We start from the raw sequence: 12,945 nt of genomic DNA, 5'->3' as shown, positions 1-12,945 counted from the left end.
TTGTTTTTGTCTGAGGGAGAAGGTGACACGTTGGAGAGGAAGGTGGAGCAGATAGATAGAAAAGGTGATGGATGGGTCAGGAGGGCGGTGCCGAGTTGGAGGCTTGGGACTGGGATAATGTAGGGGGAGTAGAAATTAGGAAACCGTTGAAAGCCACATTTATCCCGTGTGGTTGCTGGATCCCAAAGCAGAATATGAGGCGTTCTTACTCCAGGTGTCAGAGGAGCACTTCAACTCCCCCTCCCACTCCATCAAGGACATGCAGGTCCTGTGCCTCCTCCATCGCCAAACCCTAACCACTGACACCTGAAGGATGACCTTCCCTCTCCCCCCGTTATCTCTCAGGCCCCCTATCCACAAGCCTCATTCCTGGTGAAGGGCTTATGCCCGAAACGTCGATTCGCCTGTTGTGCTTTTCCAGCATCACACTCTAATCTAGGCCCTGATCTCCAGCATCTACAGTCCTCACTTTCGCCGAGCTGACTTGATAGGCCCAACGGCCTCCTCCTTCGCCGCCGCACGTGTACTGACGTCAGCACGCAGGGCTCCGTGCGGGATGACGTTAACGGACTTCCCCCGCTCACGTCGCATGTTTTGCCTCCAAAGAGGGTGTGCGAACCTGACGCGCCTGCGCAGATCGCTGGGGCGGTTGAGCGACGCTATCACGTGATATTGGGGCACCGATTGGTCGAACGGCTCAACCAATGGCGTGCGAGGTCAGAGGGGAATGGTGAGAGTTGAGGCGAAGGTGAGTGGCGGTGTGGAGGGTTGTCTGCCCCGGAGTGGAGCTGAGTCCTGACCTCGACCCGGCCCGAATGGAGGCCGTCCGGCTTTAAAGGCTGGCAGCGCGAATTCTCCCTCGACCATCTACCCGTCGGGGTTACCGCGATGACGGCCAACGAGGAGCAGACGGTGAGCTGATGGAGCCTGTCAGTTGAGCCGGCCGCTTGCCTCCCTGGATCGTGTCAGGGTTGCAGGCGGACAGTGAGAGGTTAATGAGAGGGCCGCGGAAACTCGGCCGCTGCTCTTATAACTTCAGTCCCTCGAAAGCTGAAGGAGCAAGGGAATTGGAGATGATGAGACTGGGTCATCTGTCAGCAGTGTGAATGATAGTTTCTTATTGCTTGCCTTGTACAGCAGAGATAACGCCGGTAGTGTGACACAGAGGAGAAGTGGGTGAGGCGTGTTTATACATTTTCTTACGAAGTTTTCAGTACTAACACTCTCCCTGAATCTGGGGTACCGTGGAATTAAATTTTGAAGTACACTGCAAGAAAGACCATAGCCAATACTCTCAATGTATCATTTTTAAGGGTTTAGAAGAGATTCACCAGGATGTTGCCTGGGATGGAGCTGTTTAGTTGTAAAGAGTGATTAGGCAGGCTGGTGTTGATTTCCTCTGAGCAGAAAAGCTGATGGAGTGACCAGATTGAGGTGAGCAAAACTCTTCCCCTTAATTGAGGGGTCAATAACTAGAGAGGACAGTTTTAAGGTAAGATGCAGGAGATTTATTGAAGAATTGTGGGGAAAAAAGTGCTCCTAGAAGGTGCTAGGTGTCTGAAAGTCTGCTGAAAAGATTGGCACTTTTTGGAACCTATGGCAGACGAGGTTAGATCTAAGCGTAGAAATGGAATTAAAATAAATAGATGCCTGATGATTGGTGTGGACATGGTATACTAAAGGGTGTCCTTCCATGTTGTAGAAACTCTGTTACGAGATTGGTTGTAGCCTGTCGAATTTTCTTTTCCCAGAGATTACTGCAAGGAAGAGTAAGTCGAGATTAAGATGTGGATGACAGCCTTGATCTTATTAAATGGTGAAGCAGGCTTGAGAGAATAATCTACTCCTTTATATTTGTGCATGTGTGCATCAGCAACTTTTCCTCACATCAATGGAAATAATTGTTGTTCCTTTTTTTTGTTGCTGACTTAAGTTCTTCAAACTCCCTATGTCATAGAACTGTGGCATTATCTTCACCACATCAAGGGGAGCAATACAAGAAGGGAGCTTCTTCCCACTACTCTCTGAAAAGTCATTCAGAATGGATAGATTGGATTACTTACAGTGTGGAAACAGGCCCTTCGGCCCAACAAGTCCACACCGACCCACCCATACCCCTACATTTGCCCCTTACCTAACGCTACGGGCAATTTAGCATCGCCAATTCACCTGACCCACACATCTTTGGACTGCGGGAGGAAACCGGAGCACCCGGAGGAAACCCACGCAGACATGGGGAGAACGTGCAAACTCCACACAGACTGGTGCTGTGAGGCAGCAGTGCTAACCACTGTGCCACCGTGCTGCTCACGGATAATAACTGTTGACTTTGTCAATGATGCCCAAATCTTGTAAATGAATAAATAAAAATGTATCATTAGCTTCTACAGTATCAAAATTAATTGGATCATGTCAAAATTAAATTTGAGTTTTGTTTGATTTTCTCTCATCCTGTTCCTGAAGAGAGGCACCCATAAAAAACCACATCATATATTTGAGTGTTCCAGAAAATCTACGAAGTTTAAAAAAAATTACTCACCACCAGGTTGTAGGCCCACAGATTTATTTGGAGGCACTAGCTTTTGAAGCGCTGTGTCTTCGTCAGGTGGTTGTGGAGCAAAATCATACGACCCAGAATTTATAACAGGATTGCAGTGTCATTGGAATGTAATAGTAAACAAATTTAACTAAAATATTACATTCCAATGACACTGCAATCCTGTTGCTATAAATTCTAGGTTGTATGATTCTGCTCCACAACCAACTGCAAATGTGTTGCTGGTCAAAGCACAGCAGGCCAGGCAGCATCTCAGGAATAGAGAATTCGACGTTTCGAGCATAAGCCCTTCATCAGGAATAAGAGAATTTTTACTCTGCTCCACAACCACCTGATCATGAAGAAGCAGCGCTTCAAAAGCTAGTGCTTCCAAATAAACCTGTTGGACTATTACCTGGTATTGTTATTTTTAACTTTGTCCATCCCAGTCCAACACCAGCATCTCCAAATCAGAAAATCTACAATTTCCTATCTTACAAACTTGTGACGAAAGCAAACTACAGCTATTGAAAATCTGGAATGAAATCAAAAACTGTTGAAAAAGCTGGCAGTAGCCATTAATGTTTCAAATCATTTATCCTTTGAGAGAATTTATTACCTTGCTTGTTCTAGCATTCTTTAAAAGCAATTTAAATTTATCTGCATTGTCCTAATGGATATATTATCATAATGATGTCAGGAGATGACAGTGAAAAATACTTTCCTCTCCACATTAATGTTGGAATTGGGTCTTGCTTTTGTTTTCAGATGGAGCTTGAAGCTCTTCGCTCCATTTATGAAGGTGATGAATGTTTTAAGGAACTTAGTTCAGCATCTTTTCAATATAGGGTAAGTTAAGTAAGTCATTTTATGCAAATACAATTGTACTTAATAATTTAGAGTTTTTGACTATCATTCCTGTACTTCAAATATCATATACTATAAATAATGTATCTACAATAGGAATGAACTCAGTTACAGTAGCACCTCTTTTGAGAAAGGCTTGTAATGAAGTTCTCAGGTGTCAGTATTGGGATTGTTGACTTTTCCTGATATATATTAGTACCATAGGCCTTCTCGTTCAGGGCACATGTTCAGTGTGTTATGAATTAATGGCAACACAACTGCACTTTACACCATACTATATAATACAGCACAGGAACAGCCCCTTCAGCCTACCAAGTCTACACCAATTTCAAATCCTCATTTAGAGCCACTACTTCCTGCCCATATGTGTTTATTCCTCTGTTCGTCTTCCCTTCGTGTGTCTATCATGATACACCTTAAGCATTGCTAAATGCCCGCTTCAACCACCTCCAGTAGAGTACATTTCAGACATCCACTATGCTCGTCAGCCTCTGATATTTTCAATGAAAACAATCTGAGTTTATCTAACCTCGCCCATAATTAAAACCATCCAGACTAGGTAAAATCTTGGTACATCTTCTCTGCACCTTCCAAAGCAATCATGTCCTTCTGGTACTGTGGCGACCAGAACAGCAAGCAGTATTCCAAATGTGGCTTAACTAAAGTTTGTACAGCTAACATAAGTTAGTGAGTTTTATAACTGATGCCTTAGCTGATGAAGACCAGCGTGCTGTATGCCTTCTGGACTACCTTATCCACCTATGTTGCCAATTTCAGGAATCATTGGACCGGATCCCTCTGTATATTAATTCTCCTAAGGGTTCTGCCATTTATCATATAATTCGCACCTGAATTTGATCTTCCAAAATGCATCACCTCTCATTGTTCCGAATAAATGCCATCTGCTGTTTCTGTGCCAAAATCTGCAATCTATCTATATCCGATTGTATTGTTTGACAACCTCCTTCACTATCTGCATCTCCGCTAATTGTGGTGTCATCAGCAAACTTACTAATCAGACCAACTACATTTTCCTCCAGATCATTCATATGTAAATATTGCAAGCAACAAAGATCCCAGCACTGATCCATGCGGAAGCCAATAGTTACTGATCTCCATTCTGAAAAGCACCACTCCATTGCTATTCTATCTTCTAAGACCAAGCCAGTTTTGTATTCATCTAGCCAGCTCAGCCTGATTACTCTACCTTCTATATTTACCTGTCATGGGGTACCTTGTCTATGCAGACAACATCCACTGGCCTTCCCTCATCAATAATTAGAGTCCATAGAGATGTACAGCATGGAAACAGACCCTTCGGTGCCACCCCTCCGTGCCGACCAGATATCCCACCCAATTTAGTCCCACCTGCCAGCACCCGGCCCATATCCCTCCAATTTATATACCCATCCAAATGCCTCTTAAATGTTGCAATTGTACCAGCCTCCACCACATCCTCTGGCAGCTCATTCCATACACGTACCACCCTCTGTGTGAAAAAGTTGCCCCTTAGGTCTCTTTTATATCTTTCCCCTCTCACCCTAAACCTATGCCCTCTAGTCCTGGACTCCCCCACTCCAGGGAAAATACTCTGCCTATTTATCCTATCCATGCCCCTCACAGTTTTGTAGACCTCCATAAGGTCACTCCTCAGCCTCCAATGCTCCAGGGAAAACAGCCCCAGCCTGTTCAGCCTCTCCCTGTAGCTCAGATCCTTCAACCCAGGCGACGTGATTGTAAATCTTTTCTGAACCCTTTCAATTTTCACAGCATCTTTCTGATAGGAAGGAGACCAGAATTGCACACAATATTCCAACAGTGGCCTAACCAATGTCCTGTACAGCAGCAACATGACCTCCCAACTCCTGTACTCAATACTCTGACCAATAAAAGAAAGTATACCAAACGCCTTCTTCACCATCCTATCTACTGCAACTCCACTTTCAAGAAGCCATGAACCTGCACTCCAAGGTCTCTTTGTTCAGCAGCACTCCCTAGGACCTTACCATTAAATGTATAAGTCCTGTTAAGATTTGCTTTCCCAAAATGCAGCACCTCGCATTTATCTGAATTAAACTCCATCTGCCACTTCTCAGCCCATTGGCCCATCTGGTCCAGATCCTGTTGTAATCTGAGGTAACCCTCTTTGCTGTCCATTACACCTCCAATTTTGGTGTCATCTGTAAACTTACTAACTGTACCTCTTATGCTCGCATCCAAATCATTTATGTAAATGACAAAAAGTAGAGGACCCAGCACCGATCCTTGTGCCACTCCACTGGTCACAGGCCTCCAGTCTGAAAAACAACCCTCCACCACCCACCTTCTGTCTTCTACCTTTGAGCCAGTTCTGTATCCAAATGGCTCATTCTCCCTGTATTCCATGAGATCTAACCTTGCTAATCAGTGTCCCATGGGGAACCTTGTCAAACACCTTACTGAAGTCTATATAGATCACATCCACTGCTCTGCTCTCATCAATCTTCTTTGTTACTTCTTCAAAAAAACTCCATCAAGTTTGAGACATGATTTCCCATGCACAAAGCCATGTTGACTATCTCTAATCAGTCCTTACCTTTTCAAATACATGTACACCCTGTCCCTCAGGATTCCCTCCAACAACTTGCCCACCACCGAGGTCAGGCTCACCGGTGTTTAGTTCCCTGGCTTGTCTTTACCACCCTTCTTAAACAGTGGCACAATGTTTGCCAACCTCCAATCTCCCGGCACCTCACCTGTGACTATTGATGATACAAATATTTCAGCAAGAGGCCCAGCAATCACTCCTCTAGCTTCCCACAGAGTTCTTTGGTACACCTGATCAGGTCCTGGGGATTTATCCACATTTAACCGTTTCAAAACATCCAGCACTTCCTTCTCTGTAATCTGGGCATTTTTCAAGATGTCACCATCTATTTTCCTACAGTCTATATCTTCCATATCCTTTTCCTGATGCAAAATATTCATTTAGTATCTTCCCCCATTTTCTGTGGTTCCACACAAAGGCCACCTTGCTGATCTATGAGGGGCCCTATTCTCTCCTTAGTTACCCTTTTGTCCTTAATATATTTTGTAAAAACCCTTTGGATTCTCCTTAATTCTATTTGCCAAAGCTATCTCATGTCCCTGTTTTGCCCTCCTGATTTCCCTCTTAAGTATACTCCTATTTTCTTTATACTCTTCTAAGGATTCACTCGATCTATCCCGTCTATACCTGACATATGCTTCCTTCTTTTTCTTAACCAATTCTGATCATGATCGCAAAAGAAACTCAAACCAAGGTGGTGAGACCTGACCTTCCCTGCATGATGTATTTGTCTTATGATTAATCATGAAGCCAGTGGTTATGATTGATAAATACAGTTGCATCTTCCTCTTTGTGTTGATACAATTTCTTTTGCACTTTTGTCTCTTTTTGTTTTTTAAAAAGGATTTTTTTTTAAAAAAGTCTCTCTGGAAATTTACCAGACACCAGGAATAAACTTGACAGTTCCATCAATGTGGTGAAACTTGTGAAACAATTTGCTGACACATTCTGGGTGGTCTGGCAAAGCTAAAATTTCACTGTCCTTTTCCATTTGTTCCCTTTAAAAAGGAGAACAGATACGACCACTGACTAGGAGCAATATTGCAAAGTGTTCTATTTATAATTACTTCATTTGTCTGCCATTACTGCATTCTGTTTTGTTTTTCCATATTGTTTTAGGTAGGTAACCTTGGTGACCCTAAAGCCTTCCTGCTAGAAATTTCATGGCCTGAAATGTATCCAGAACTGCCCCCAAACATATCATTGAACGCATTCTTCAATAATAGCATGTAAGAATTCCAATCGTACTTAGCAGAAAATGCTGGATTTACAATTTTATAGGTGTGTAATTAATTGATTTGTGAATTAAAATCTAACTGTCATCTTTGAATAAGTGCTCTGTATTCAAGATTTCTGCACTCAAAACAAAACCCGGCATACACTTTTTGGTAAGCTATCTCCTTCAGTTTCATTCGTTTTTAGTAAGGCACATCATACTTAACTATCATGCTGAAGTCTTTTTCAGTTAGGGAACAAAAGGTTGATGAAGATGATGGATGTTCATGTGACATACAGGAATTTCAAAAAGGCTCTTAATAAATACAATACGACAAACTTAGGGGCAAAGTTATGAGTCAATAAGAGTCATTACCGACATAATTATTAAATTGGCTGTCTGTGTGATTAGACTTTTAGATTAGATTAGATTAGATTAGACTTACAGTGTGGAAACAGGCCCTTCGGCCCAACAAGTCCACACCGACCCGCCGAAGCGCAACCCACCCATACCCCTACATTTACCCCTTACCTAACACTACGGGCAATTTAGCTTGGCCAATTCACCTGACCTGCACATCTTTGGACTGTGGGAGGAAACCGGAGCACCCGGAGGAAACCCACGCAGACACGGGGAGAACGTGCAAACTCCACACAGTCAGTCACCTGAGTCGGGAATTGAACCCGGGTCTACAGGTGCTGTGAGGTGCTACAGATATGAATCAGTAATGGTTAATGGGTGTTTTTCAGACTTGAAGGCTTACAATGAAGTTCTCAAGTAGTCAGTATTGGGACTTTTGATTTCTCCTGATATATATTAGGGCACAATTTCAAAATTTGTGCATGATAGGAAACTTGGAAGCTTATGAACTGTGAGAAGGATCATGTAGAACTTCATTGACCAGTTGATAGAATCAACAGACCAGTGGCAGATGAAATTTAATGGAAAGAAGTGTAAAGCAGGAATCATAGGGTTAGAAATACAAATAGAAGAAAGGCTACAATTACAATGCGGGTGCAAGAATGGAGAGATTTCAGTGCATAAAGCATTCAATATAGCAAAATAGGTTAATAGTTTCCTAGACATTATTAGTGTGGATCTAGATAATAAAAGTAAGGAAGTTGGGTACTGCACTTTAGGATAAATTGGGACTGCATTAAAGAGGGTGCAGCCTATTCCAAAGCTGTCCTACTCTTTGCTGTTTGATTTGATTTTGTATTGTCACATGTACCATGATACAGTAAAAAGTATTGGTTTTGTGCTGACCAGACAAATAATACCTTACATAAGTATATCAGGGTAATAGAACAGAATACAGAATATCATGTTACAGCTACAGAGAAGGTGCAGAAAAAGATCACCACTAATACTTACGTGGTATGTTCATTATAGGGAAGAATCTGTTCTTAAATTTGTTAATGTGCTTTCAAACATTTGTATCTTCTACCCAATAGAAAAAGGTGGATGAGAGTATAATCGGGGTGGGAGGAGTCTTTGATTATGTTGGCTGTTTTCCTGAGGCAACAGGAAAGTTCAAAGATTCATTAGAATGGAGCAGGGATAAGAACTTCAGTAACTTCGATGGATCAGAGAAGTTGGCACTGTTTATTTCCTTGGAGGAAAAGATTGTTTGAAGAGATTTTACAAAGGTATCCAAAGATAGGGCAGAGTGTGGGATAGCAGAGTAAATGGGGAAAAGCTGCTCTGTTGGTGGAAGGATTGAGAACATGAAGACAGATTTCAGATAATTGACAAAAGAATCATGGTGACATGCGGAAACCCCTTTCACACAATGAGTGGTTGGGAGCTGAACTCCATTGCCTGAAAGCTTGGAGGCAGGTTCAATCAAGTCATTCAAGTGGGAGTTGGATTGTCATTTAAAAACGAATAGCGTACCGAACTAAATAGAGAAGGCACGAGACGAGATTGCTTGTGCAGAGAAGTGATGCAAATATGTACGGCCAAATGGTCTCGTGCGCTGTAATAGAGTTAGATTTTATTGTCGCCTGTACTCAAGTACACGAGTACAGTGAAAAGTGCACGAAGTTGCCATTCTCTGATGCCATCTTATCTCCAAAAACTAGACTTTTGAAAATTAAAATCAACCATCTTTGATATAAAACCCAAAACAATAAAATGCAAATTTCAGGATAGAAGAATAAAGCAGAAGTAAAACAGAGTCAAGTAAAAAAAAAAAATTCAGTGATGGACAGTCACTCTGGTGATACAATCTTCCTGCCGAACCTGATGGAGATATTTCTATATTCCATATGTCTATCACAGAAGAATTCCCCATAGCCAACAACATATAAAACAAACATATAAAACAACATCTGAACAAAAATAAATTAATCAAAACTAGGCTAGGAGAGTTAACAAAAAAAATCCTTTTTTTCAAATAAACACAATTCCCACACATTATCCCTTTTACATTGTGGCATAAAAAAAGTCAACAATAAAACTTTGATTAAAAATCAATTTGTTTTCCTTTCTCTGTAGATAAAAGGGAGGCTTTTCTGTGGTAGCTCATTTCATTAGTAATATGTGCTACCTAATTCTTTGCATAATTTTTACTAAGTAATTTCTTTTGTGTGAAAGCTTTACCTTGCAAAGTTCTGACCAGCTTGATAAAGAACTAATATAACATAGTGAATTACCTTTATCAGTAAAAGTGACAGTTAAAGTTTTAACCATGCACAGTTCCTTGGTTTGGTAAACCATCTGATTACATATTATATTAATACATATTCTGTGTGCCCTTCAGTTCTTCTTCAGTAAAGCAGGATATAATAGCCAAGCTACATGAACAGGCTGAAGCAAACTTGGGAACAGCAATGGTGTACACACTATTTGAATGGGCTAAAGAGAACCAAGAGGAGCTTATGGAAAACCATCAGCCAGTAGTTAGTGCAGTGGTAAGTCTGATAGTAAAGAATGCTATAATACTTTTCCCTGGGATGGGGGAGCTAGAGGGCATAGGTTTAGGGTGAGAGGGAAAGATATAAAAGAGACCCAAGGGGCAACTTTTTCACACGGAGGGTAGTGCATGTATGGAATGAGCTGCCAGAGGAAGTTATGGAGGCTGGTACAATTGCATCATTTAAGAGACATTTGGGTGGGTATATGAATAGGAAGAGTTTAGATGGAGATGGGCCAAGTCCTGGCAAATGGGACTAGATTGGAATATCTGGTCAGCATGGATGAGTTAGACTGAAGGGTCTATTTCTGCACTGTACATCTCTATGACTTAGAAATGTTTAATTCCAAGATATAACTTTTCAATAAAAATTGAATAATTAGGACCCAGTCAATTTAAAACATGACCTTTCAATTTAATGAACTTATTGTAATTCCTGTTTATATTAAACTTTGATGTTAATTTAACTTAATTATAAAATACCTAGAAGATGTTTTAAGCCTTTTTGAATTTTATTTGTGGAAATTTTGTTGGCCTCCTATTCTAAGAACAGGTATAAAATCAAGTTAGCAGATATTTTAACCTAGATGATAAACTTGCATCCTTTCAGAACCTTGGGCTATCCCAAAGCACTTCACAGTTAGTGAAGTCTGTGGAGGTGAGGTCATTGTTGTGATTTAGGAAATAGCACCCAATTTGCATACAGTAATATCAGTTAACAGGACTGAGTAAATGATCATTTTGAGGGGATGTTGGATAAGCATGAACAGAATGCCCGACTCTTTTGTGAAAAGTATCTAGGATGTTGTTTAATCATTTAATCCAATAATTGATATTCACTCAACCTTTTCTTGTGATGGGGTATATCTTCCTACTGTGGAGGGACTATTCTCATAGTGATATGTTGTTACATTAATCACTTTTAAACTACTCAGTAACAATATTGAATTGGTACCAATGTATATTTTTGGAATTTCCTACAGACGCTATCAATGACTGAAAATACTGTAACTTCTCATACTTCTGTTGCTAAGAAAAAGAAAAAAGAACAACTGTCAAAATCTCAAAAGAAGAAGTTGGCTGATAAAACAGGTTTGGAATGTTGCTTTGAAAGCGCAAGACAAAATAACTGTATCCGCAAACTAGGCTAAGATCGTGACCATTTTCCACTCCTGGAACATGAATGTGTGGGCTAAAGTTATTTTCATGTTACATTTTGATTATGCAATGCACTATTTCTATGCACATTCAGCTGTCATCCTGTGACAAGTAACATCAGCTCATCCTTTCCTTTTCTGAAGGACATCATGAAGCAGATGGATCTTCATCATGATTTCGTCATTTTATGATCACTTTTTTTCTTTTCCTTGATTTACTTAAATAATAGAATTTAAACTCGCTGCAGAGATGAGCTAAAGTCAGATAACTATTTCACGGTTCAACCACTTCAACTCTCCCTCCCACTCCGCTAAGAACATGCAAGTTCTGGGCTGCCTCCACTGCCAAATCCTAGCCACCTGATGCCTGGAAGAAGAACGCCTCATTATCCATCTAGGGACTCTCCAACTGCACAGGATCAATGTTGATTTCACCAGTCTCCTCATCAGATTCTGCCTGATGTGCTGTGCTTTTCCAGCACCATACTTTTCAACCTATTATTTTAGTAACAAAGCCACTATCATAGCTTAATTTTCAGCTTTTTAATATATAAAATAACCTCTGTCAGCTCACAAGGATATAGAAAAGATCTTTGTCACCAAGGTATGAAATGTGTGCTTGACATGACTTAAAAATTTCAGGCTGTTCGGGTCTGTGAGAAATAACTTCCTACCCTTTGCACTGACTTGACAATGAAATTTGTGAGATTGTGCTTCAGAAGGAGAATTGAACGCTGATCTGTACTTATAATTGTCAATCCCCTGCTGGCAGGGTATTTGTGGAAGTGAGGATCAGTTGTGATTCTTCCAAACTTAAATAGCTGACTAAATTTTGAAGGCTTCCATGTAAATTACAGCCAAAATCTGACTGCAATTCATGGTACACAGGCCAGCAAGGTGGAAGTGATGGGGAGAAATTGGGTTATAGGAAAGAAATGTGCATCATTGAATCTTATTCTGAAGACTTTTTTTTGTTTTGATTTCTGTATTAGATAACCGAGGGGAATTGCCACGTGGATGGAATTGGGTAGATGTCATTAAGGTATAATTTGTTTCATAAACTTCAACAATTTGAGATGCATTATTACCATTTTCACACCTGACAACTGTCTGGCTATATTTTAATGTACAGACTATTGATCTGATGTAATCACAATTATAGTTATTAAAATATATAAATCCTCTTGCTCTTAAGGACTAAAATGCTGGATTTGTAAATTACTTTCAAGCATTTCAGTTGCTAATATGATTTTCTATTTTTTTTTCCAATCAAACCAACTGATTTTTGCGTGACTTTGTTTTGGCACTTACAGCATGTAAGTATTTTTGTTATTGTTTCAAAATCTTCCCCTTAGAGTATTTTGTGTAATGCAGATTTCATTAACTGAGCTGGCTTGATGTGCTAGCTGAATTTCCCGTGACTAAGTGATATCACAGTAAAATTTGACTTAGCAATGAAGGCTGGCTAAATAGTAAGTCTGTCTTTCTTATTTGGAATGAAACTCGACAAATATGTGATTTCAGACCCTGATTGCAGTCCACCTCACCCACAGTTTTTACCCATCTCACCAACCTCTTTCAGTCATTTGACCTACCCCAAACTCTCTGCCCCACGTAGACGTTTACTTTCTGTTCCTAATCCTTTCAACTCTACACCAAGTGACT

The 12,945-nt window shown here is 40.7% G+C and overlaps 1 protein-coding gene across 1 annotated transcript; it reads left to right on the top strand.

Moving 5' to 3' along the window:
* Positions 1–711: 711 nt before the first annotated feature.
* Positions 712–12,386, top strand: rwdd (RWD domain containing 4). The gene is made up of 6 exons (XM_060843236.1): positions 712–912; positions 3,305–3,385; positions 7,110–7,219; positions 9,971–10,121; positions 11,107–11,215; positions 12,273–12,386. The coding sequence occupies exons 1-6, from the start codon at positions 889–891 to the stop codon at positions 12,326–12,328; spliced, it is 531 nt and encodes a 176-aa protein (XP_060699219.1). The 5' UTR covers positions 712–888; the 3' UTR covers positions 12,329–12,386.
* Positions 12,387–12,945: the final 559 nt, after the last annotated feature.

Source organism: Hemiscyllium ocellatum, chromosome 2, assembly GCF_020745735.1.
Source record: "Hemiscyllium ocellatum isolate sHemOce1 chromosome 2, sHemOce1.pat.X.cur, whole genome shotgun sequence".
NCBI lineage: Eukaryota > Metazoa > Chordata > Chondrichthyes > Orectolobiformes > Hemiscylliidae > Hemiscyllium > Hemiscyllium ocellatum.
Note: the sequence above shows the minus strand (reverse complement) of the source record. Positions and strands in the feature narration are given on the sequence as shown.

Coding starts and splice junctions, on each gene's coding strand:
- rwdd (XM_060843236.1), top strand. CDS start 889: ATGACGGCCAACGAGGAGCAGACG. Junction 7,220..9,970: donor GCATTCTTCAATAATAGCAT/GTAAGAATTCCA, acceptor TGTGCCCTTCAG/TTCTTCTTCAGTAAAGCAGG. Junction 10,122..11,106: donor AGCCAGTAGTTAGTGCAGTG/GTAAGTCTGATA, acceptor AATTTCCTACAG/ACGCTATCAATGACTGAAAA.